Below are 22,242 nucleotides of genomic sequence, written 5' to 3'. Positions count from 1 at the left end.
CTTCCATCTAGGACTCTGTCCTTTTTCCCTAAGGAAACTAAGTTATAATAATTTTCTGAGCTTAATTCCAAATATATTTTTCAGAAAGGGGATTAGTATCTGCCTCAAGGTAAAGCCAGAGCCTATGAAAACAATGTGAAAAAAGTTTCATAATGTCTAAGAATAGGGAGTAATTAAAAATGTAAAAGCACTAGTTATAATTACGTGGGTGAACAGATTTAATTTTACTATTCACGTATCTTGGGAGAATTTTTACATATTATACACATAGCTGTGTGTGTATATATATAATATATATATATATATACATTATATATATATATATAATATATATATTATATATGGTGACTCAAACGTTTAAAAAATGACCTGCTATCTATATACATAAAACTTCACGATTGCTTTTTCCATTCTTAGTATAAAGATTCATTACTATAAAATTATTGGCTCCCTAGCCTGTGATTTCTGGAAAACGGGGTGTTGTTTCAGAAGCCGTGTAAGTACAATGTTAAGTAGATCATTATTTTGACCAATTTTCAAAACTTTTATGTTCAGTGTTTACAAATTTAAAATAATTGTACCTAACTCCATAGCTATCCATCATAAAAATCAACCCCAATTACTGGATCATGACACTTACTGTTATCCATAAAAATAAGTACAAATTTAAATGAATCTTTAAAGCAACGATCATCCTCTACTGTCACTGGGATATTACGGTCAAAGCAGTTAGTATCTGGCCAGTCTATAATGCTACACTAACATATTTTATTGCTAATTTGCATTATTTTCTAAATTTGTGTTAATATCCAATTTGCTCTTTTAAAGAAAACTTGTCCTTATAAGCTATTATATTAAATTTACTAGATTCTAGAATCTAGGGTTCAGGCTACTATTGCTGTACTGGGTTTATGATACGATTTCTACTTTAGAAAGCTATCTTCAGCAATGGTATGGTTAGACTTGGCAAAAGTAAACAAAGTTCTGATGTACTGGATAGTATTTTATTTGATACTATCCAAATATCAAACAGAAATTGAGACTGCATAATCGAGGCATGGCTGTAATAAAAGTAAAATTCTACTTGAGTGCATCACATATATTCTACTACTTACGGTTAAATGATTCATCCAGGGACATCAACTCTATGGATATGGGGTATTTGTATATTTAAAAATAAAAAATATATATAATATTTAGCTGTATATAAACAGTCATGCCCTGAATGCTGAATGTGGATACTCACCTGTCCACAAGGAATCCTCAGGTGCATTAGTGTACTGGCACATCGTTTCCCAAAAGCATATGCACGTGCATGTATATTTTAACTATTACCAATTGTTCAACATCACTTTAAACTATTTTCTCATTAGTAAAAGCTAATTATCTTAGACCTTTCCTACAAGAGAGGTTCACATTTCGTTGATCACAACTATACTCTCATTGCCTCGGGAGAATCCCAGAGCCTCTGGGACTCCTTGCCCCAGCAGAGCTCTGCTGGTTCCTGCAGACCCAGATGGGACTTGAGTTTCAAGTTCAATGACTCTTTACTGAGATAAACGAACTTTTCTAAATTTATTCTCTTCAGCTCTGGCGTCTCGACTGAAATGAAATCAACTGCACTGTTCCATTTTATATTAGGAGGCATCTCATATTAACTAAGTAGTTAGTCATGAATACCATTTATAATAGAAATAATTCCTTTAAGTGTAGTCTGTTTTCTAAATAATGTGCATTTTATACCATATGATAAGGCTTAAGATATATATGATGTAAAAATCATCTCTGTTGTGTCAAGATGGGTAAAATATTTTGTGTATAAACTTCTTGAGCTGCTACAATGATTCCAAAGAGGCTCCACACAGCAGCATGAAGGCACACCGCAGAAGACAGCACATTTCCTGAGAATGTGGAAATACAATTTCTCTTAAAGCTTACAGTGTGTTGAGACACTAAGTCATGGGACATCATCTCGACACTGTGCTTTGATTCATGTTGCTTTGAGAAGCCAAGAATTTGATGTAAATATATGTGGTTTAAAAGTTACCAAAGTTATTAAAAGGGTGTGATCCATTCTGCCACCAATTTCCTATCCTAGGACAAAACATGAATTTGTGTTCTGGATATGAAATGCTGGATGAAAAAAAACACCTATGGATTTCCAATCTTAACCATACAGCAACTTGGGTGTTCGGTCTCATTGTGAAGAACAGTGTGTGCGTGCTGCTTAATGCCATGTATTTTCTCTTCCCTCTGAGTCCTCCTGGCCGCATTCTGTGTGACAGCTTTGGTGAGGGGAAAACAAATTCAGCAGCCAGGTGTCTGGTGCCTAGCACCAGACAAAGATGACCACCAGTATTTAAGCACCTAACCCTTTAAGTGTGAATACTGTTTATGTGAAAAGCTAGCAGCAATATAAAATATGGCTAACTTAGTTTAATGATGACCTGCATCTCTGAATATGTTTTAGGAAGAATTTATACCATCTAAGAATCCTAAAAGAATATACTAACTGAGATTAAGTTTGGAAATTTGTATATGTTAATGCATCTAAAGACGGAAAACTGTTTTCCTAATCATTAAACAAAAAAGTACATTTCCTAACAGAAATGTAAAAAATATATATAATACATTATTTAATATATATTATATAATACATACAATGTACATATTATATAATGTATATATTATATTGAGATAAAACAGCTGACAATTATTTCCAAATTTCATAAATCGTTCAATGGATTTGGTTCACAACATAACAAACCGAAAAAAATACCCTAATGATCACATCACACTTCAAAAGCACACTGATTGTTCACAAAACCCCCCAATTGCAAACTTGGAGGCATTTTTCAGCGTCACAGAAATTTTCAGAGGTGTGATACATTTGCTGACCATATCCTAATTAAAAAACTGTATAAAGCAATAGGTTCATTTTTGTTAGTTAAACTTTTACATGTACAAATAAATCAACTTTCAGAGTCATTTTGCTGTAAGGTTTTGCAGGATAAGGCACCCTCTCAGCTGGCACGGCCTTGCTTGTTGTGTACATGTTAACGAAGCATCAGCCTGTCACTGCAACAAATGAGAGTGCAAAGTATTGCTCTTCATATTTTCACGAGAGAGAATGAAGGGAAAAAACTAATATAGCTGCGTAAATTAAAGTGGATAGCCATACATCTCTGTAATAATGAAACTATGTAGCATTGAGCAGACTTCTGATGTCAGTATTGGATGGTAGTAGACTAGCTGTAGCACTGACATTAAAATTCTGCTTCTGTAAGAAATTATACATATTAGGAAAGAAGGCCAATAAACCATTATTTTCTCCTAATAAGAGTAGCTGACCCTTCACTAAATACTGAACTAAATGACAGCTTTACAAAACTATTTCAAGTATTCATTATCACAGTGAAAATATGAGACCAATGTTAGAGTGAATGATTTGAAAATTCCTTTGATGAAAAAGGCAAGGGTACTAAATCAAAACATATACAAAATGCTTCAACGCATTTCTTTATGTGATATGAATAGAAAGATTATTCATAAAAAGTTAGAAAAATTAAGATAAATTATATATTAGTATACCTTCCCAACCACATTTTCTATAAAAATCCAGAATAGTGTACTGGTACTTCAATCTACACAATAAAAATGCCTGGACTTGGCAGATATCTTCTATCTGTGCATGTATTTTCTCAGTAGAAGGTTTATTTGTTGCAGTCACTTTTTGAAAGTTTTATTTTAATTGTGAACCTTATTGAATCATCAGTAAACCCAGCTGATTGGGACCCACTGTGGCTCCATTCTCAGTTTCTCTATGGCAGTTTGTAGTTTCTCAAAGGCTTTGTCTAGATTGTCATTTACAATGATCAGATCAAAATAGTGGTTGTATGCTCTTTGAATCCGTGCACTTTCATCCACTGTTTTCTTCAAGTCAGAGTCCTGTCAAAGAGTTTTAAAAGGAAAAGTTTACATAATGTATATTTAATTGCTCAAAACCAACTCAAAGTGAAATAAGTAGGTTGGATATTTGTTTGTTGTGATTCTGATACTAATCCTCAAAATCTAATCTATATAGATTGTTAAAAAAGACATCATCATCTGTTCCTATCCTAGTCTTTCCAGCTGGCACTCATGTTTGAATTTATGAGTATTCTGTATCTTCTGTTTCACTGATACTAAGGTAAGATTCCTGATTAAAAGACTGCTGACAATATCTTGGGGTGAAACCCAAAGTAATAAAAGAATTCTTGTAGGTGACTGGTCTCTAGCCCAACTGCATCACCCTTCTCAAAACATTTTTATCGTATGGATCCTGTAACTCATGGAACCCAATCTGCAGCGGCTGTTAAGCTCAAAGCCAAATTTGCTGCCTTTCTCTAAGAAAAAGAACCTCAGAAATGTATTTTGAAGGCTGCCTGTCCATGCTCCCCACCCCCAACAACACACACACACTTTTATCTATTTTTTTAGCTAGTACTGTTTATATTTCATAAAATATTTCTAGTCATTTTGGAACAATGTGGGGGAATAAATAAGTAATGGGTTTTGCATGAGCAAGTAAAGCTTTTCATTAAATTGCAAGTGTTATGAAATTTCATAATGCTTCTACATGTTCTTCAAATACTGAGCTCCTATTAAAGCGTCTACTGTATTTCATAATTTGTGTATATAAAAATGAATAAGAAAGAATGGGCTCCTACCCTCCAGTGGAGGAGACAAATATAGGTCAAATAAACAAAAACCTGCAAGTTGTAATAAGTACTATGAAAGAAACCAACCAGGAACAAAGAATTTTAAGAGATCTACTTTAGACACAGTGCTTACAAATACTCTACAAATGAATAAATGATATTTAAACTGAGTAAATTACATTTAAACTGAGAACTATAGTGGGAGAAAGACCATTCCAGGCAGAGGAAATAGGAATGTAAAGTTCAGCAGGAAAATCACCCAGATGTGTTTAAGATACTGAAAGACCAAGATGGATGGAGGCTTAGGGAGGGTGGGTAGTAAGTTGAGATAGCCCAGGCTAGGTCATGGAGGACCTAGATGCAATGGAAAGACATCTCTGGATTATGATGGTGGCAGAGGAGATGGAAATGACACCAGACTAGAAATATATTTTGGTGATAAAATCATCAGGATTAACTGATGGGCTGGATATGAAAAATGAGGAATATGAATGAATCAAAAATAGCTCGAGGGGCTTCCCTGGTGGCGCAGTGGTTGAGAGTCCGCCTGCCGATGCAGGGGACACAGGTTTGTGCCCCGGTCCGGGAAGATCCCACATGCTGCGGAGCGGCTGGGCCCGTGAGCCATGGCCACTGAGCCTGCATGTCCGGAGCCTGTGCTCCGCAACGGGAGAGGCCACAACAGTGAGAGGCCCACATACGGCAAAAAAAAAAAAAATAGCTCGAGTTTCTAGCTTGAATAAATGGGTGGTTGCAGAAGATGCAGAGTTGAGGGGGTGGGAGTGTGAAAAACACGATATTGGTGAGAGGAAACAAAACATTCTACTTTGTTTGTACATGTTAAGTTTAACATGTCTGTGAGACATTCAAGTGCAGATGTAACGTTAAGTAGGTAATGGTTATATAAATTGGAGCTCTGAGGTCTGGGTTATCTACATATAAATTAGGAATCATCAGCATAACAACGATATGTAAGTTAGTGGATATGGTGAAAACACCTAAAGGGAAAGTATATAGAGAGAAATGGGTTCCCAACTAAGCCTGAGGGATACTAGTACTATAGTTAATATTTTCACTAAGATTTCAAAATCAATTTGAAACAACTAAAATATCTTTTATTATAGATGTATAAACAGGCCACAATTCAACTTGTAAACAAATCTTACCTAATAGTCATTAGCAATTTGTCGTTAATAAAAAAAAAAATTCTTTTTTGACAATAACAATCCTGTAACAATAATGGAGTATACCATATAGATGGAAAAATGAATTAAAAAATCTCTATGTATGGCTCTAGAATGATCTCCAGAATATATTAGTAAGTGAAAAACGCAGGCAGACTACTGTATGTAGTAAGTTACCTTTTATGTAAGAAATGAGGGAGGGAGGATACACATACATACTTGCTTATATTAAAAAAAAATTGTAAAAATGACTATGTGGGTAGGAGGTAATAGAGTAGAGAGGATAGGGAAAGGCTAGATTTTTGTTTGTTTGTTTGTTTTTTGCTGTACGAGGGCCTCCCACTGCTGTGGCCTCTCCTGTTGCGGAGCACAGGCTCCGGATGCGCAGGCTCAGCGGCCATGGCTCACGGGCCCAGCCGCTCCGTGGCATGTGGGATCTTCCCAGACCGGGGCACGAACCCGTGTCCCCTGCATCGGCAGGCGGACTTTCAACCACTGCGCCACAAACAGGGAAGCCCCTGTTTGTTTGTTTTTAAGATTTACTTTGAAACTATGAAAATGTATAGAATTATATTACAACAAAATCAAATTCAAATAAAAATAAAAAGAGCAATACCTAAAAAGCAAAAGCAAAATGAAACAAATCTGTGTTTCAAGTTGATGCCTTAACCACAGAAAAGAATTATTTTAGCGACTTTAAAATAATACTCAAGGGATATATCATAAGAACAATTTTTTTAAAAAAGTTTGTCTGAAACTTAAAACTTTTCAATAATCATACTGTTAATGTTAATATTGTTACTCAAATTATATATATAGTATGTGTTTAGTTTACACATGTAAAGTCAGAAATTATGTTAATGTCATCAGGAACCAAGACTTTCAGCATAGGAGGAAAAAAAGATAAACATAGTCCAGGAAGTAAAAATGTAAAATGTGAGTTGAAACTATCCAACTGAATTAATGATGTATATTTTCCAAAAGGGGAAAATATATTTCCTTCATCTGGCCACTGAGAAGACCTAGAAACAATGACAAACTAAGTTGAATGCACACCTTTAGCTTCTATATTATCTCTAAATACCATTTCCCACTAAAAGGAACCAGGGCTTTTGGAAGGCTGGTTCCAGATCTGGGCCAAGAAATGTGTAAGGATAACCTGGAGCAGCTCGTCATACCAGGAAGCACATCAAAGTTCATGGGGTTGTGTTAAAAAGACTCAGAAAACAAGATGAATAGGCTCTTCTTAGCTGAAGACAGGACAATTTAAACATCAGAGAGTAATAGCTGACCTAAGTACACAGAGAGTATTCCAAGTGACTTTAAAACACAGCGATTTGATTTGACTGTATACGCTTAGTGGGATAAACCCTAAGGATAAAGGAGAAAGAGACAGTTCACAGTAATCATACCTGGTAGTATTTGTACACTTATTTTCAGACTGTTGTACGTGTACTGTGAGATGAATCAAATGAGCAATTATGTGCTATATTCTAACACTCCCCGGTGTTTTTGAGAACTGGGATACTCAGCCTAGGAGAATGGAGTTATATATATGAAAGAGGTTAAATAAAACCCTGTAATCCTGAATTTGATTGGGAAGTATCAATATATATTCATGATTTAGTTTCCTTCAAACATACAAACAAAAAAGCACATAACCAAACTAGTTCTGTCTACCTAAAAGGTGCATTTAGCTAGAAATAATGATCCATCTTGGGACAATGTGCACCCCTAGTATTACGGTCCTAAAATACCATTTACTCTAAAAGGAACCAGAGCTTCTTGGAGAAGTAACTGATTCCTGGCCTGGCATAGAAAATGTACAAGATGAGCCTGGAGCATTTGTCATATAGCAAGGAAGCTATCTCAGACGATTAGGCTCATGAAATAGGTCTCAAGGGCCAACTTAAATAAGCCCCTGTTGGTCAAAGGTGGGGCGATTTGAACATCAATAAGAATAATAATTGCAAAAGAGTAAAACACATCAAGTAAGTTTAAATCCATGTGCTCATGATGAAACTAAAAAAACCACAAACCTTATTTGGTCACCTGTCGCCTCTGGAGACTGTTACTGAACAAACCCATTATTCTGAAAACTGACCCTTAAAGGGGAAGTATCAAGCATTATGTTCTGACTTTCCTATATATACTCTACTTCAGAGTCATCAACTAGTTGATAAGGAAAAGTTATTATTTAGAAGAATTCTAGTTTATAAATGCAGAACAAATGACAAACTTGGAATACCACCACTTCACAATTCCTAAAAAATTAACTGAGCCAGGCAAAGATCAATAAAAATTGCTAAAATCATTAGGTGAAGAGCTACTGAGGAACTTTACAGACCAGGCCCCAGTTTTTCTATGACCCAGTTTTTTTAAACAACTAAGTTAGAAGGTGAAAAGAGAGGGGAGGGAGGCAGTGAAGATTTATAGATTAAAACAGTCTAAAGGGAGAGGTCTGCTTCCAGCTAATATCCAATCACAGATATCAGACTAACCTTCCTGCCTGACAACTAAGACAGACCAAATGTATGGAACACTTTTTAAGACACTGTACATCAGCTAATGGAAGACAGGGATTCCAGAGAGACAGGAAGCAAATGAGGTGAGCCCTATGATTACCCCAGGTTACTGGCTTGAAAGAGTTTCCAAGCTGCAACACAGTGAGGTGGAGCCCAGGAGGACACTACTGGACTCTAAGTTGGGACAGAGCTGAGAGCCCAGGGAGAACAAAGTAGCAGGAGTTTGCAGGACAGAATACTGGATAGAATAGCAGTAAGGAGAGAGCACTCTGGAGATTTGTAAAGGTCCCCCTCCAGCATTCAGCTGAATACCAATCTGTGCACGTTACCACGACCCAGGGTCGCCAAAGAACCACCAGAAAGGATGAGAGGTATTCTTTCTGAGCCAGAAATAGTACCCATGCCCACCAGGCAGAACAGAAAACCTCAGGTCGCATGGGCCATCTGGGAGAGTGCTCAAATGGGTCTTGCCTCAGTAGTGAAGAATAATTGCCCCTAGAATGAGAACTGCTCTGGTTCTACCTAACAAAATTTTAAAGCAAGATCTGAAAGGAACAAACTGTTTCCACATTACTGCATCCCAGGACAAAGCTCACAATGTCTGGTATCCAATAAAAAATTACCAGGATTGCAAAGAAGCAAGAAAATAAGACCCATGAGGAGCAAAGTCATTCAGTCAAAACCAATCCAGAAGTGATGCAAACGTTAGAATTCGTTGGCAGTGATATAAAAACATTGATAACTATATTTCAGATATTCATAAAGTTCAGTAGACACATGGAGCAACCTGCAAAAGAACAAAGAGGATTAAAACTACCTGATCTCAAGGCTTATCACCTATAGTGGGGAAGAGGTAGAAGAAGGAGGGAGGGACTCTGAAGGGGCACAAGGAAACTTATGAAGACGAGGGACATGCTTGTTATCTTGACTGCAGTAGCTTCATGCGTGTATACATACGCCCAAGCTTATCAAGTTGTATACTTTCAACGTGTACAGTTTATTGTGTATCAATTATACCTCAAGCTGGGGGAAAAAAAGAGATTTAGAAGACATCAGGTAAATGCAACATGTTAATCTTGCTTGGATCCTGATTTGAACAAACTGTCAAAAAAAAAATAGATAAATACTGAGGAAATTCAAATACAGACTGTATATTGATGATATTGAGGAAAAAGTTGCTCTTCCTAATGTTTGATATGCTAATGGTGTTATGGTTATGTCCAAAAAGTCTATCTTTTAGAGATAAATACTAAAGTACTTATGGTTGATATAATATCAAAGATTTACTTCAAAATAATTCATGGTAAGGGAGGAAGTGAAGAGAGGTCTAAGTGAAACAAAAATGGCCATGTGTTATTGAAGCTAAGTGATGGGTACTTGGGAGTTCATTTCTTCCCTCTTTTGTACATATTTAAAATTTTCCGTAACATGAGAAAAGAGAGGAAGAACAAGAGAAAAAGACATGTAACAACTAAAAGTCAGAACACCTAACTCTACCAATAGTAAACCTTATGATGAACATACTTGTTATTGGTCTTCGGGACCAGTTTCCACATTAGTAAAGTGAGGGGTCTTCGGGACCAGTTTCCACATTAGTAAAGTGAGGGAGTTAGATTAATATGCACTTTTTAACATTGGTCCATTTCATTTACATAGGGGGAGTAAACTTGTTTTAAAATAGAGTGAACAATGGTTTCTAAGTAAAAGCAATACGGTTCCAAATCCTAACTACATCTAGGGAACAAATTTTTATTCTCCAATACCTTATACAGTGTGTTTATTTCATAAATATGGATAGAATTAAACATGCCCAAAAGAAAAAGGAAAAATTTTAGGAGGAAAATGGTACTGTTAGCCTGAAAAGAACTGCTTACCGTCAAAAGCTTAGTAGTGATACCAGCATCCACTACAGCCTTGTGCATGGCACGTAACGTCTCTAGTTCGGGAGCAGCAATAAACACAACATAGGGCATGAACTCGGATGTCCTCAGCACTTTCAGGGCCTGTGTAGAAGAACAATTACAAACTAATTTATACAGGATTAGAATTTGAATTATGCTACCCTTTAGTTTATACTAAATAATCAAAGTCCATCTGCCCTCTTCCTCAAGATAAAGGACATAATTTAATACTTGCTATCTGCCCCCCTCCCTTCTATCCTTTTGATTCCATACAGTACTTTCCTAAAATGGTGACCCATTAAATTTTGTTCTGACCTCAATCTCACTACTTTCTGGTACCCTTGGACCAAGGAAAGTATTAAACTTAATGATCCCCAAATCATCAAGAATGATGTAAATGCTTTCCATGTTAATTGTAGAATTCTGTTAATATTGAAAAAGCAGAAGTAATTTCAGTGTCCATTAATTGGAGTGATTATATAAATAAATATATATCTGCACTATGAAATACCATGCAGCAATTACAAAGAACAAAAAAATCTCTACAGTACCTAACATGAAAAGATCTTCAAGAAATACTGTTTAATGAAAAAAGGTTAAAGAATCTGTGTAAAATTTTTCCATTTATGTATAGGAGAAACAACAACAAAAATAGAAAACCCACTGGGTTGAGTGTAGAATGGTGAGAAGGGGTCAATAAGGGAGACATGGAATGAGAATGAAATGAATGGTGAGTGGGTGGGTGTGTGCTGGGTGGAAGGGGTGTGACTTTAATTTTTATTCCTTACGTTTCAGCCTTGTTCAAATTTTAAATTTAACATTTCCTAACACATGAATTTATATATTACTTAAGCATGTAAATAAATACTAAACTTCTATCAAGCTTCTATAGCTATCCATGCCTCTCTGCTGGCTAACAGATCAGAGATTTATTTAACTAGTTGTTGATGCATAATAAGGTTCTCTATTGTCACAAGTAATAAAGGGAAAGAGCCACCCTCATCATCTGAAGAAGAAACAAAAACTCCACAGGAAATAAAACTTAAAAAATATCTTTGGAATCATGCAGCTTACTTGTGGGTTGACATCCAAGATGCAAGTTCGTCCAGTTTGGACAACTTCAAGAATAGAGTCAATCTTGGTTCCATAGAGATTTCCTTCATATTCCCCATGTTCCAAATATTTTCCAGCTTTAATATCTGCTTCCATCTCAGATCGTGACACAAATTTATATGCCTGGCCATCTTTTTCATCTTCCCTTGGTTTCCGTGAAGTAACTAAATAAAATAGCGTTGAGAATTTGTACAGAGACAGTGCAGGGTATTAAAAAACAAACTAAAAGGCACAGGGTAGCCTAAGTCTTTTCCATTTAGTGCAGGGGTTGGCAAACTATGGCCTATGACCAAACCTGGCCTGCTTCCTATTTTTGTAAATAAAGTTTTTTTTTTTTGTGGTACGCGGGCCTCTCACTGCCGTGGCCTCTCCCGTTGCGGAGCACAGGCTCCGGACGCGCAGGCCCAGCGGCCATGACTCACGGTCCCCGCCGCTCCACGGCATGTGGGATCCTCCCGGACCGGGGCACGAACCCGCGTCCCCTGCATCGGCAGGCGGACTCTCAACCACCGCGCCACCAGGGAAGCCCTGTAAATAAAGTTTTATGGACCACAGCCATGTTCATTCATTTTATGGCCTATGGTTTCATTCGTTTTACAATGGCGGAATAGTTGTGACACAGACTAGATGGCCTGCAAAGCCTAAAATATTTACTATACGTGGCCCTTGAATAAAAATGTTTGCAGACCCCTGATTAGTAATGTTTTAAGAGGTAGTCTCCAATATACAATTTATATCCAAAAAATGTGCTTTATAAAGTCAGTTTGAAACTCAAAATATATTTATTTACCTAGAAGCAGAGCCCTAAAGTTAAATTCTTAACTATGGTGAGAGCTAATAAGTGTGAGGTATATTGCAAGTGAACATCTTTTCCAGCTGACCAGCACTCCCCTTCTCCTTAAGGAATATCAGTTACAGCCTTTCTTCACACTTCTTTGAACATTTCCTAATTGAGTGTCCAACGGATGAGCAAAATTCTATTCTTAGTTGGTATTATCAATTTTCTGAAGTGTAGTTTTACCCATAAATTATCTATCCTTTATCTTGCCCCAGCACCAAACTTTTCTTCTAGCTTCCTTCTAATTAACATTCCCAAATGCTAATTGTTTTGTGTTGCACCTCGGTGGATCTAGCCACCTGGATGTTATTATGGTCTAGTAACTTTCTCTACTCTGACCTGAAGTATTCTGAGAGAATGAGAGAGAAGAGACCAAGTCAAAAACTTAAAACATCCTTTTGTCAGGTATTTTAGAGACATACAACTCCTTTGCAACTTGGCTGTGCTAGGAATGGACGATTATCACTTTTCAAACTGTTGCAAAGGTGCAGAGTTAGGTATTCTCTGCCAACTTGCTAGCACTCCCTAGGAAGAAAAGTAATTTGTGTATGTGTGTGTGTTATTTTCAAGTTTAGCAACTTAATCTGAGTTTGCCTAGATCAGATATAAAACAGTATTCTACTTCTATTAATCAAGCACTTATACATGCAGAATATCTGCCCAAATCATTAACCACACGCAATTAAAGTTACAAAGTAATCAGATGAAAAACTGACAGAATTTTGACTATTTGAAGTAAGCACAACACATCAAGAAAACTTTTATAAGAAAAAAACTTTAAGTTCAAGCTCAATAATAAGGGTCTAATTCATAAATAAGATTATTATGTAAAGAGGATTCCCTTTTTCCCCTGCTGTTTTCTGGCTCATTCCAGACCACTGTGGAGAGATTTATAAAGTCACTTAAAGAGCTTCAAGATGCTATGATGGCTTTTCATATTCAAAAATGTGTGATCTCAAGGTTTCTGGGATTATTCACCAAAGGTGGTATGATAAAACTCCTAAGGCAATTTTAAACTCCCCAAATACATACATACTAGGACTTGGCTTAATATCCGTAAAGATAATTTTAGAAGAGTACGACTTTTGGGGAGGCACTACAGTGAAACCATTTATGGAAACATGCTGCTTGAAATAAATATGTACAGGCACACACACTGCCCCCCCCAACACTACCTCCAACATGTGGAGGGAATCTTAAATTCTTGGTGAAATGTTTTTAGTTTACAAGCGAATTTTAACGACAATACCATTCTCTAGTGAAGACTCAGAAAAGAAATCTACATTGGCACATAATTAAGCCCCTTTCCATTTCTAGAACAGAGAAATTAGAACAGGGTGGATTGACTACAGCTGATTCCTTAGGCTTATAATGCTAAGCACTAAGTAATGCGATTGCTTAGAATTTAAGTTCTGTGATTGACAGGCAAAATTCTAATCTTTAGTAGCTCTTCAAATAGTTAGGAAATAATCAACAAAGTAACATTTTATTTAATTATCCCAAGATGTATTAAAGGGAAAACATGATTCATAAGGTAGCTTGTCCACCTGGATTAATAATTTTTTATATTTTATTTTAGGGCCATTTCACAATATAAAGAGAAAACTAAGTCAATTTAATCCAACACCAACATTTACTTCCTTCCCTATGAGACTTCCCCAACCAGCCCACCAGACAATGTGTAGCACAAGACTGTGTATCAAAAATTAGGCAAACTTGTCACATTTCATCAGTATTATTTTTGTGTGTGTTGATTCTGAGGCTTAAAACAAACAAACAAACTAAACACTATATAAACATGAATGATTTAGAGAAAAGTAAAACACCACCTACATAATATGAAGAAGTGATACTTGACGATGTATGGATATACATAAATCTTTTATATATAAAAATTCAGACTTGAATCTTTACTAAAAATAAGTCTTGAAAGGTAAAATAGTACATCTTCTGGAAATTAATTTGGCATGAAGAAATCAAGAAGTTGAAATAAATATATGTAATACTTCTGTATTTATAAATCTCTCTATACATCCTTTGGTCTAATAATTTTACATCTGAGATTTATGTATACACATTTTATCATCTCTTTATTTATAACAAAAAAGCCACCCAAACCATATAAGTGGGTGATAACAGTAAAGCATGGTGTACTTATATGCTGGAATATTAAGAAGCTAACACAATTAACTTTTTTAGTGTTTTTAATCATGATAAAATATACATAACATAAAATTTATCATTTTAACCATTATTAAGGGCACAATTCAGTGGCATTAAGTACAGTAACACTGTTGTGCAACCATCACCATTATTCATCTCCAGAACCTTTTTATCATCCTATAGAAAATAAAAAATTACACTCACTGCTTAATATTCTTAGAGATACAGAAGAGATAGCGCCCACAAGCAGATGATGCTGTGGGAAAAAACAGGAAACAGAAAATAATCCTAAAATGAAAAATATGACTACTTATGATAAAACATTGATGAGATAGAAGGTAAAGAACTCAAGGTAATCTTTTAAAGAGTAGAATAAAAAGAGAGAGGGTTGGACAACATGATTTAAAAAAGTAAGAGACTGAGGAGATGAATCCAGGATGTTCAACATCCAGCTAACAGAAATTCTAGAAAAAGTGAATAGAGAAAACAGGGAGAAATCATCCAAGAAATAGTAATTCCCCAGAATTGAATGACATGCATCTCTAGTCTGAAGAGCTCACTAATCATCAGCACAATAAATAAAAATAGATGCGCACAAAGGCACATCATTATTAAATTGTAAAATAATGAAAACCAACGAAATAAAAAGACTGAAGGAAACATCAGGTCATGTATGAGAGGACAAAAATTAGAATGACATTAGACTTCTTAACAAAACTGGGTTAAAGAGTAACATCTTTTGGGTTTTACAATCTAGACTTTCTATTCTCAGATAATCAATCAAATAGAAGACAAAAAAACACACAACTTCAAATACAAAGATGCAGAAATTACATCCCATACAGCATTTTTTTTGTCAAGTTACAAGGCATGTGCCGTAGCAAAACAAGGCAATAAACCAAGAAAGAAAAAGAATGGGACCCAGGAACAATAGCTTCAACCCAGGACAGCAACAAAGGGAAACATCCCTATGTGAACGTGCGGCAGCCAGGGTGGAGAGTGTGTAGCCCTCACTGAAGCAGGAAGGCTGAGGGTTGTGGGACAGAGGTCTCCAAGAAAAAAGCATGACTTACTAAATAAGAGGTTTTTTGGTTTAATACAAAACTATACGCATGAACACATAAGATAAAGAGGGGAAGAAAAAAACGAACTCTAGAAATTGCTGGGTTGGGGGAGAGGAAGAGGCTGCTCAAGAAAGTGAAACTGAATTCACTGAAACTAGAGCTATCTTTATGCTGGGAGGATACTCAGGAAGTCAGGAGGTAAGGCCTACACTTGACAGAACAAGAAATAGCAGAATGAAGACATTATTAAGAAATATGGAAGACTAACAAAATAAATAGCAGAAAGATTGAAAAGTGACTGTTTCTGGTAAGTAGGCCAGAGGTGGGGTAGAGGAAAATGGAGTTATTTTTCATTACATATTTTTAAGAACTACTTGATTAAAATATGCTACATTAATTTGATAAAAATTAAAAATTAAATACTTTAAAATACTTTGATCACAGTGAGATTTTTATTTTGTTAACTACCTAACTATGATTTGTTTGATTTAGTGATTTACCGTGCCTACAATGGAACTCAAAGTCTTACCCTGAAGGGATTACAAACAGCACATGAGGACAATGACAGCGTTGTTGCCCCAATACACCCCTAAACATGTTAGCAATAAGATTACTCAGTGAGAACTAAATGTCAAAGCATACTGGATGAAAGCAGAGAAACTCTAAAACTCATCCAAAAGAGATGGAGTGATGTTAGGCTAAGATTTGACATGGAAAGCTTAAAGGCATTAAAATACCTACAGAAATTCTGTGTTAATCAAAAGGGGGTTTGGTCAGCAATGGAAGCAGAGAAAGGGGACTTAATAAAGGCAACACTGACTTGTGTTCAGGGGAGAGCGCATGTAAGTTCCCACAAGTAAAGGCTCATATATCTCCAAAATGAATGCTATCACTGCCTTATTATAAGGACTAATACACCTTTGTATTTAACTCCTTGCTCTAACTCCATTCTCATCAAGCATGCTTCTGACATTATTTAACTTTCCTTGTAAATGTGCAAATAGAGAAAGAACACAAAGATCATAAAATGGGTGTCTGGTTCATCTAATGGTTATATTTCCCATCGGTATTACTGTATTTTGTATATAAATAAATGTGACCTTCACTAATGCTGCGTGCTCTGGAAGAGGAATCTCTCTTGATGTGCTATCAAAAATCAGGTTTAGGACCTTACAGGACTGAAAGAGACAAGCCAGATCACGAGCGTCAGAGGATCCAGCAGGTTTCCCCTGCTGGATGAAAATGGGTGAAAATACAACTTTTCAGATACACATCAACTGTACAAGAAAATGCAAGGTTAATGCTGATTTTGCCACAACTCTTAATACTTGCATTTAACGAACACTTCTGGATTGAAGAGTTTGGAGAAGCGATTGCCACCAGGCAGCCAGCTGACAGGGCCCACAATGCTATTTCAAGACAGCTGTAGCGTTGCCAAGTTTTTCAGTATCATCTGCTTGTTCATTTTCATTGGCATAATTAGAAATTACTTGGGAATAAAATAATAATAATCTGCCCCACCCCCACTCCTTCTTTCCAATTAAATAGTAAAGGAAACGGAAAACTTACATGGCACTGTGGTTCCAAATCTAGTGGGATTCAACACTATGAACCTGTTTTTCAAGCTTCTTCGTCCCACACCTTGAGCTCCTATCAATACTAATGTCTTTCTCTGGAAGGGAGGCATTTTGGCTACCTCCTCATATATCTGGATTTCATGACGATCAAATTCTAAAAGTAAGGAAATGGGAAAACATCATATTCAGTTATCTTTTATTTTTTATTATTATTTTAAAATTAATTAATTTTTGGCTGCGTTTGGTCTTCGTTGCTGCACGCAGGCTTTCTCTAGTTGAGGCAAGCGGGGACTACTCTTTGTTGCGCTGCACGGGCTTCTCGCTGTAGTGTCTTCTTTTGTTGCGGAGCACAGTCTCTAGGTGTGCAGGTTTCAGTAGTTGTGGCACGTGGGCTCAGTAGTTGTGACTCGCGGGCTCTAGAGCACAGGCTCAGTAGTTGTGGCACACGGGCTTAGTTGCTTCGCAGCATGTGGGACCTTCCTGGACCAAGGCTCGAACCCGTGTCCCCTGCATTGGCAGGTGGATTCTTAACCACTGTGCCACATGGGAAGTCCCTCAGTTATCTTTTATATGGATGAAAAACCTCTGCTATTCTGTTCAGTAATGGCTTAGTTGTCTTGACAGTTAAGTATCACTTTAATTGTACTGACTTAGTACAGATTTTTAAAAATAAATTTGGTAAAGTACAATAAATTATTTTGTACCCTGATTTAAACACCTGCTTCTATTCTTTTGCCTTAAAAAATTGTCTAACAAAACTAGAAAAATACCCTTACTTTATCCTTATCAGATAATCTATCCCTTAAAACCTGTTTCTTATTAATTCATCAGTAGAAATAATTAATATAATCAAATTGCAAATTAGTTTATGTAATCTATTCCACTAAAAAGTGAGTATCACATATGGAGGATAGCAGTACACTTAGAGTGGCTGCTTAAATAAGTTTCATAGAATGAGTATCCCCTTCCAATGATATAAATGAATAAATACTGTATGGTGAACTCTGCAAATATTAGTTTGATTAATAAAATGCATACAGACAACATACTAACATTTAAATATTAAGATTCTAAATTTATGTATAAAATAAAATGTTGGATCTTAACTATTTTCAGTAGAAACACATTCCAAAATTATGATCAATGGGAAAATTAGAAATTTTCCGTTTTGCAAGAAAGCTTTAAGAATATATATTTAATGAACAATAAAGCCAGAGGATTTGAAATATTATATTACCTATTATTATGGCTATAACTTTCAATCTATAGTAATAACACTTCTTCCTTAGGTTATTATCTTAACAGCAACACTTTCTTTGCACAATTTCTCCACAATAGATTAAGGGAGAGTCTAATTTCCCCTTATTAGAATATTATTATTATAGTACATTATTAGATTATTTCCTTTCTAATGTGCTATTTAGTTTATTACCAATATAGAGGTAGCTCCGAAGTCAAGAAAGCACTTTAAAATTATCAATTCTTTTGAGTAAGCCTCCAGAGCCTTCTGATTCTAAGAGCTGCATTTCACTCCTATCAGCCTTTATAACTGAAAAGAATGACTGTGGTGGGTGTCATATTTATCTTTATTTAAGTCTAAAAGATTTAAGAAAGAATCCTACTAGATCAGGCTAAGATTTGTTTGGTCCAGTATTATTTTTCCAAAAGTATCATGGACAATGTTATGGCAGAATATGGTTGCCCTTAATCATAACTCTTTTATTATCTTTAAAAAGGCATTCTGTTCTGTAGAAATGACACAAGTTTCTATCAAAGTTCTTGAACAAATAGTTTCGGTTGTCACATTGTTCCTTCATTAATACAAGCATAAATCCTAACCAATTCACTTTCTTATAAACTATGAGTATAAAATAAAGCACACTAGTGATAGTGCAAGTATATGTATCAGGATTTAAATAATGCCTGTATATTATTGTACCAAGTGTTCACATGGCAGTCCCTTGCAGCTGGGTACTAATCTGAATTAATTCATTTAAAATTATACATTTAGAGTGTATGCCACATTGAGAATGATATACAGCTATTTCATACTTCGCTTGGATTTCTCAAAAATGTATTTAAAACATACCTGCATTTCTGGTTGTGAGATACATCATCTTTTTCTTTTTTTTGCTACTTATGGTTCCACAAAAAGGTCCTGAAGGATGACAAGGCAAATATAACTTAAACAGTATGTCAGACTATATACACTGCCCTGTGGTGTTCTATAGGGGTGGGAGAATTATCTTCCCAGTGTTGCATCCTACAAAGCAGAAGCAGGCAGGGGTGAGTTGAGCCACTGAATTCTGATACAATACCAGCAGGTGGCAGAAAGGGAACAAAAAGTTTACTTTTGAGAGCAGTACACTAAAGCAGATGAGAGGGATTAATTCCAGATATATTTTAAATAAATTCATCAGCTAATTCAGATGAAAGAGGCAATGAAAGGTGGCCACAAAGGACTATTTGTTACTTATTGTATCGAGTTCATCACCTGAATTGTCCCAGTCTCTTCTAACAAATGCCTTTCTCTTCTCTTCCAGGAACTGGCTTGGAATGAGACCAGCGCTTCCTCCCTCTTTTACATGGCTAGCCTAGAATCAAATTAATGAATTGTATATCTCAATGATCAAAATTTGAGACCACATTCTAATAAGTAGGACAAGCAATAGTCAGTTAAAAAAAAATCACATTTGATCTTAAGAAACTGACCTTGATATTTAAATCCATGGCATTGTCAGGATATTGAAACACTTTAGTACTGAGGAATCAATGGGTACCTAACCAGTGTGCTATTTGGTAGTGAATTTTTAGACCAAAATACAAAGGTATAAGGCTCTTTAAATTACTAAAACTTTTTATTTATAATACTAAACTAGTGAGAATGGAAAGGAATGAATGCTGTTATGTGTTGGCACCTAGTGAGGTGTTTGTTATCCAATAATCCTACTACGTTGGTATTTCCTGAGGCCAAATCAATGGGGAAAAAAAAAAGAGAGAGAGAGACAGCACTGGGAGAACAGAGTGGAGAGTTTAGTTCATGCTACCAGGAATCTGAATATCCTGGGGGGGAGTAAGTTTAAAATAGGTAAAACCTCACCTACTGTCAACAAACTAACTTAACATGAAACCCAAAGAAGTGCTATTTCAAAATAGCGGCTGGAGAACTGGCTACTAACGGCTTATCCCACAACATTAGTGACTTTATCCTTACAGCTAGCACAGAAAAATCCAGTATCATTTTTAGCAATTAAAATCCTGAAAAATACAATTAGAGTAATAGATGACAAACATGCAGGAAGACATTGAGATAGATAATGGTGACAGGTGATAGAGAAAACTGAGAGATGGCATTCACAGAGAAGGGAAAAAAGAGAAAACTGGGAAAGCTTCGAAAAGGACACTGTCACAGAAAGCAGATTTTTTTTAGATGAGTTCTAAGAAATTCAGTGGAAACCTCTTGAAATCATGGATCCCATTTAAACTACTCATTTCTTAGTTCTCTCACCACACTGTGCCCTTATACATCACAATGTCTTAATTTAAATTTAAGGACATATTAGCAAGACTGTTCTTATTCTTGTAATTCATTCCCCCTTAGAAGTCAATATAACTTATTAGAGGTAATGTGAGTTACTAATATCTCCATTTAATTCAGAACTTAGTGCTAGGTACCAGGTCCTTTTCTTTCACACTTTGTTCCTTAATGAGACTCTCTTTTGCTTTTACAGTTTAAGAGATTTTAGACTTTGTTTCTACAGTTCTGAATACTGTGGTTGCTAGTCAATGTAAACAAGTACAAAACCGGACTTATTACTTATGCTAGAGTTTTCTGAAAACTGTATTAGTGGAAAGGAAAAGGAAGACCATCGCACACATCTTCTGGAAAATGGAGGGGGGAAAGACAGTGATAACACACATTCCTTTCCATACACACAGATTTCAATCCAAGACCAAACAACACGGATGATAAAGCAAGCCTTCATTTCTCAATTACTGAGAAGAGGTGGGCAAATGGATTTAAGACCTTAAGAAATTACGTTTTATTTGTCACGAATGTATACATAGAGGAGGCAAGAGGAAGATTACTCTACCTACAGTAAAAGACCCCTAGTTAAGAGGAACAAACACTAAAAAGGGATAACCCCCAAGTGAGTTGTTCCTACCCAATACTATATTTTACTGCAATCACATGTGGAAGAACTGATTGGTCTAGTCTCTAAACCAAAGGAAGAGAACCACAGGCTAGTTAATTCTGCATTTATTAACAGCTACTCACAAATTCCCTCTCAATTTGGTCTTCTGTCCACAAAATTAGCAGCCATGAAGCAGGAGCTGTTCATGCAGGAAAAATCATTGGAACAAATGCTAATACCTTCTTCCTGAATATTCAGATATTGGCCAGATCTAAGATTAAAAATAAAAAGGCAGTTGAAGAGATTTTCAGAAGCATACTGACCTGCCACCAGTTTGGGTCTTCTCTGTTTACAATCTGAAGAATTTCTCCTTTTGAAAACTTCAATCCTGCTTCTTTGCAGGGTATCAGGTTATCATTGTATGGATTATAATCAAAATGACATTTCACAAATACCTAAAACACAGCACAATTAAAAATACTAGAGATGTATCATTTGTCACGGGATTTCTGAAATCTTTTTCAAAGCACTGTGATTTAATTGTAACTGACAATGTATTTAGTACTTCAACTAAGGAACTTGTTTTCCTTAAATAAGTATATAATTATTAGAACATTAATAATTTGGTATCAGAGAAGAAAATAAGAAATAAACGTTAGTACTACATTAAGTTTTTGTTTCTATTTTTAACTTCTAATTGTAAATCAACGGAGTTTGACAACTGTTTTCTTTCACCATTCTTACACTTTCTCCCAATCTTTTCACGTGATTTTCCAACCAACACTGCGTAATTTTTACGCAAGTAAATGCTACTTTCTAATTAACATTCTGAATTAATATATGCAGCTGATTTAAGGCATGCATTTCAGATATAACAGGACTGACTTCTTACAAGTTTCCTGAAGCAAAAATTAAATACTAAAAGTTCATATTGAAATCAGACCTGAAATATATTTATTAAACTTAAAAAACAAAAAACAAAATACAACCCACTTTCATCCCTGGTAATAACATATATTTTTAATCACACAGATTCACACT

The 22,242-nt window shown here is 35.7% G+C and overlaps 2 protein-coding genes across 10 annotated transcripts in view; one reads left to right on the top strand and one right to left on the bottom strand.

Moving 5' to 3' along the window:
- The window catches only part of GSDME (gasdermin E), a 94,978-nt gene extending 73,448 nt beyond the window's left edge, over positions 1 to 21,530 (top strand). The window contains exon 10 of the mRNA XM_060020619.1: positions 19,609 to 21,530. The gene's annotated coding sequence lies outside the window, so the exon portion shown is untranslated. The remainder of the gene's footprint in view (positions 1 to 19,608) is intronic.
- The window catches only part of PALS2 (protein associated with LIN7 2, MAGUK p55 family member), a 218,525-nt gene continuing 197,827 nt past the window's right edge, over positions 1,545 to 22,242 (bottom strand). For all 9 annotated transcript variants that reach the window (XM_060020613.1, XM_060020614.1, XM_060020616.1 and 6 more), the window contains 7 exons: positions 21,525 to 21,656; positions 19,560 to 19,659; positions 19,155 to 19,223; positions 17,058 to 17,219; positions 11,385 to 11,587; positions 10,284 to 10,412; positions 1,545 to 3,948 (listed from right to left, as the gene is read on the bottom strand). In XM_060020613.1, the coding sequence (XP_059876596.1) occupies positions 3,772 to 3,948; positions 10,284 to 10,412; positions 11,385 to 11,587; positions 17,058 to 17,219; positions 19,155 to 19,223; positions 19,560 to 19,659; positions 21,525 to 21,656 (972 nt within the window). In that variant the 3' untranslated portion in view covers positions 1,545 to 3,771. The remainder of the gene's footprint in view (positions 3,949 to 10,283; positions 10,413 to 11,384; positions 11,588 to 17,057; positions 17,220 to 19,154; positions 19,224 to 19,559; positions 19,660 to 21,524; positions 21,657 to 22,242) is intronic.

The sequence above is a fragment of the Delphinus delphis genome, chromosome 9, assembly GCF_949987515.2.
Source record: "Delphinus delphis chromosome 9, mDelDel1.2, whole genome shotgun sequence".
In the NCBI taxonomy this organism is placed as follows: Eukaryota; Metazoa; Chordata; class Mammalia; order Artiodactyla; family Delphinidae; genus Delphinus; species Delphinus delphis.
The sequence above is the reverse complement of the archived record's forward strand: the minus strand, read 5'-3'. Positions and strand labels throughout refer to the sequence as shown.